General features: G+C 46.7%; 1 protein-coding gene across 1 annotated transcript; it reads left to right on the top strand.

Annotated features, from left to right (window-relative positions):
• Positions 1–762: 762 nt before the first annotated feature.
• Positions 763–4,301, top strand: LOC128731938 (structural maintenance of chromosomes protein 5). The gene is made up of 5 exons (XM_053825096.1): positions 763–815; positions 890–1,031; positions 1,109–1,665; positions 1,732–3,706; positions 3,791–4,301. The coding sequence occupies exons 1-5, from the start codon at positions 763–765 to the stop codon at positions 4,172–4,174; spliced, it is 3,111 nt and encodes a 1,036-aa protein (XP_053681071.1). The 3' UTR covers positions 4,175–4,301.
• Positions 4,302–4,683: the final 382 nt, after the last annotated feature.

Below are 4,683 nucleotides of genomic sequence, written 5' to 3'. Positions count from 1 at the left end.
GTTGCTCTGAAATTTGACACTTCCAAGGTTCGATTCGAAATTTAACTATTCGACGAAACTACCTATTTATTCAAACATAGTATCATTGGAATATTGTATGATAAAGGGAAACATGTGCTTCAAACCATTGATGTATACTTATCATATCGCATCAATGATATAGTTTTAGATCATATCGCATCAATGATATAGTTTTAGATAATGAAAAGCCAAGAAAATAATCTTACAATATGTCTTACAATCGATATTACGCGACAGGATAATGCTTAAATTAATTGAAATCCTTTTTACCATGAATTCATAACATCATTTGTAAACATGATCCTGTGCAATACATGTGCTGTAGTGACCTCTTGCGGAATTTTAGTGAACTTATGTTGAAATTTTTCAAACGTGAGCAATAATATACAAATTTTTGTATTTTGTGGTTTGTATTTTTATTCCAATATTGATTGTTTCTTTTCTCACAAAACCCAAAACTTTTTCAGTTCTTTTTGTTTAATTAGGTAAAATCGAGTTTTAAATAGTGGCGTATTCTGTGATGTTAAATTTCAATATGGCGGAAAGGTAGCACATGGACCAACCCGTTTTGTAGCTGCTCTAATCGGATGACAGCTTCAGCATTTGAACATAACATCAAACGCGCGCAATATAATAAACATTCGCTTTTCGGCGTTATTTTTATGTTAATTATTTTAGTTAGGTTACTTAATATCTAACGTGTGTTTCTATCTGTGCTGTGGTATACAATTTCTTGGAAAGATGTCTCAAACGATAGTTGGAAAGATTGCATCTGTGTCGTTACAGAACTTTGTGTAAGCAAATCGCTATCCATTTGGTACGTTAGCCTATACTTGTTTTACATATTTCCGTTATTTGTTTATCTCAGGACGTACGATTCGGTTGTGCTCTATCCGGATGAATATCTCAACATAATACTCGGACCAAACGGGACCGGAAAATCAGCTATCGTTGCCGGTATCGTGCTCGGAATGGGAGGCACCTGCAAGCTTCTTTCCAGATGCGAAAATGTAAGCTGTCGATAATAGCATTTTCAACTGATAAATGAAAATATCCTCACTACGATTGTTCTTTTATAATCTTGAAGATCGATAGCTACATCAAGAACGGGAAGGACAGCGCCACTATTCGCATTTCGATCTACCATGATAACCAGCGAACCGTTCAATGGTTTACCCGAAAGTTCGACCATAACCGCACCAACACGTTCCAAATCGATAACGAGACGGTTTCGCAGCAAGCCTATTTGCAGCAGATCCGTACGTACAACATTCAGGTTGAAAATCTGTGCCAGTTCCTGCCGCAGGACCGCGTGCAAGACTTCACGAAGATGAACCCACGTGAGCTGCTGTTAAACACACAAGCGTCAGTTTGCACGGCAGAAGTGCAGAGGTGGTATGAGGAGCTGAAGGAACTGTACTCTTCCCAGCAGAAAAGCAAAACCCTGGTTCAAGAAAATGCAATCCGAATACTAGATCTAGAGGCGAGGTTGGCGAATCTAGGGCTGCAGCTGGAATCGATGCGCGTACGGAGGGAATTTGAGGTGAAAATGAGGGTGTGTCAGGCGCGTAAAGCATGGCTGGAATATGAGGAGTTGTTCGTGCAGTACACGGGCATAGTCAGTGATCATAAACTGGCCAAAAAGTGAGTCTTCTAAGGGGAGCACATGGGAAAAGGCACCTTATTTAAATGATTTTGTCCGTTCCTCAGGTCAGCGGTGGACAAAGAGCAACAGTACAATGAATGCAAGGACGAAATGTCAGCGATCTTAGCGAAAAAGAATGAACTGGAGCAGTCCAAAGCGAAACAGGTCGCGATAGCGCAGCGTAGCACAGACGAGATTAACGGGCTGGAGGAGAAAACCGAACGGCTGGAAGATTCAATCGTGAGACAGAAGCGCGAGTTGTTGGATGCATTATCAAAGGCAGAAGAAAGGCATATGGAGCTGGAAGAGGCTAAGGTCATGTTGGCTGCGTTCGTACAAGACTGCGCAGATGCGGCCACGTTGCTTGGTTCCGAGGATCAGGTTAAGCGGCAAATCGCCAGCACCGATATGGCTGAATCGAAAATTCGCGCTGAAAACGACTTACTAATGGGCCGGCGGCAAGAGTTGAACCAGAAGATCGACACCGATCTGAAGCCGGAAATGATGAGCATCCAGCGAAGCATCGAAACAATCGAGAACGTAGCGAACAACCGGTTGAAGATATTGCAGACAAGGTTCGAGGGCACGTACAGAGCGGTGATGTGGCTGCGTGAGAATCAACATCTGTTCCAAGGCAAAATCTACGAACCGATGATCTTAGAGCTGAATGTGCCTGTGTTGGAAAACGTTCCATATCTGGAAAACACGATCGGTGTGCGAGATTTGATTGCGTTCACGTGCGAGCATACGGAGGACATGAATCTGTTTCTGCGCAAAATTCGCGAAGAGATGCGCATCGAGGGAGTGAATGCGATCCAAAGCGATCCGGCGGACCAGTTGCACTACCAACCGCGATATCCGATCGCCGTTCTGCAGAGGTTCGGCTTCCACAAATACCTGATCGAAATGGTAGAGGGACCATTCCCAGTGCTAAACGGGTTGTGCAAGCTGTACGGGCTTCACAACATCCCCGTCGGTAAACCGGAGTCAGCGAAGTACGTCACTTCGCTGCCAGACGAGATCGGTGTGTTCTTCACGCCCACCAACCGCTTCCAGGTATCGAAATCCCGCTACACCGGAGAAAAATCTACTCGGAGTGATGCGCTACGTACAATGAATCTGTTGAATCGCTCCACCGATCATGCTCTGCTGGCTGAGAAGCGACAGCAGCACCAGCGGCTGGTGCGCGAGTGTGACAAAATCCGCAACCAACGCGGCCAGATCGAGAACCACATCAAGGATCTGCAGGATCGGTGTGCCAAGGTGCGGGAAGAGAAACGAGACCTGCAGGAGCAGCTGTCGAAGTATCAGCAGACGAAGATGAAAGTCCAGCGGCAGCAGCAGAAGTGCACTGAGCTGACGCAGCGGCTCATCAACGTGGACGAAGAACGGATCAAGTTTGAGGAGTCTTGCCAAGCCATCATCAAGCAGATTCTGGACGGGCAGCGGCGAAAGGTCGAGGCGCTGGAGCAGTACGCAGCAGCCAGCCGAGAGCACGATCTGGTCGAGCAGAGGTTGCGCATCTTCGAGGAGCAAAATAACGAACGGGAGGCTAACTTCCGCTCCATCGAGGACGCTCACCTGTCGGCTAAGCGGACGTTCGCTAACGTGGAAAAGAAGCTGGCAGACGTGAAGGAAAAAACGAACAAGAAAAATGGCGAGGCTCGCTCGCTCACGCGGAACAAAACGCCTGACAAGCCAGACTTTCCATACCGCGAGCAGTTTGCTACGTTACCGGACACGATTGAGCAGGTGGAGTCGCATCTAGAGGACTTGCGCGTTCGATTCGAATGTTTGCCCGAGGAGAACGAGTCAGCATACGAGGAACATGCTCAAAAACAACGCCAGCTGGAGAAATTACGCTCGGGTAGCGCCAGCGGTGAGCAGAGCGTAGCCTCGCTCGAAAGTCGCATGGTCGAGCTGCACGGACGATGGTTTCCGGAAATGCAGCGCGTCGTGCAGAAGATAAATGGCAAGTTTTCGCACTTCATGAGCTCGATGGGTTTCGCCGGGGAGGTGGAGCTGATATGGCAGGACGAGGTAAAATAGGACATACGACGAGTGTTTCGGTTTCGGGCGTTTATTAAAGCATCCTTTCGTTTTCCACATCTCTTTCCTTCGCAGCGTAATTACGATCAGTACGGCATTCGGATATTCGTGAAGTACCGGAACGAGGAGAAGCTGAGCGCTCTCGATCGCAAACTCCAGTCGGGTGGTGAACGAGCGGTCGCGATCGCCATCTATACACTCTCGCTGCAGCACATGACTCAGGTGCCGTTCCGATGCGTGGACGAAATCAACCAGGGTATGGACCCTACCAACGAACGCAAGGTGTTCAACATGCTCGTGGACGAGACGTGCCGCGAGGGCCAATCGCAATACTTTTTCGTTACACCGAAGCTGCTACCGCGGCTCAAGTACAACGATAAGATGAACGTTATCGTGGTTCACAACGGGAAGTTTATCGAGAATCCGGACGTCTTTATACCACCCAACCAGCGGGGATGAGTGTAAAAGGACAAAGCACTGCTGGAGCTGGCACAAGTAGAACGTGTATCACATTACAATGTTTTAGATGTTCGATTGGGTTTTAGCTACCTTGACATATCGTGTAAAAAATCTATTTTAAGTTATAAGTAGCACAGTACTCATTTATTACGTTGATCGAGTAACGTGTAAAGCTTTCTTGCAATAAATGGACTAATTGGTTATGCCTAAGATGTTATGAACGTTTATATGAGTTAAAGCTATATCCTGAAGCATATCCCTGGGAATGACTGGAGGGTGTATTTAAGCTGCTGTTTCTGTAACGGTTTCGTGATGTACAAAACGCCATTGAGCTAAGTGCGGCATCATTTAGTCTTGCACCAGGTGTCAAGTGATATTGCTACTGAGAGGGAGGAGATAACAGGACAGAAGCGATAATCAAACGTTTTATTGGAATTCCCTGTTTGAGGTCCGGGCTTCCGGATGTCGCGAGCCACGCAGGAGCATTAGGTTCCCATGGTTATGGCTTT

This window comes from Anopheles nili, chromosome 2, assembly GCF_943737925.1.
Source record: "Anopheles nili chromosome 2, idAnoNiliSN_F5_01, whole genome shotgun sequence".
Lineage (NCBI taxonomy): Eukaryota > Metazoa > Arthropoda > Insecta > Diptera > Culicidae > Anopheles > Anopheles nili.
Note: the sequence above shows the minus strand (reverse complement) of the source record. Positions and strands in the feature narration are given on the sequence as shown.

Bases quoted from the DNA above. Each gene is read 5' to 3' on its own strand.
- LOC128731938 (XM_053825096.1), top strand. From the start codon at position 763: ATGTCTCAAACGATAGTTGGAAAGATTGCATCTGTGTCGTTACAGAAC. The intron at 816-889 runs GTAAGCAAATCG...TGTTTATCTCAG, and splicing joins GTGTCGTTACAGAACTTTGT to GACGTACGATTCGGTTGTGC. The intron at 1,032-1,108 runs GTAAGCTGTCGA...ATAATCTTGAAG, and splicing joins TTCTTTCCAGATGCGAAAAT to ATCGATAGCTACATCAAGAA.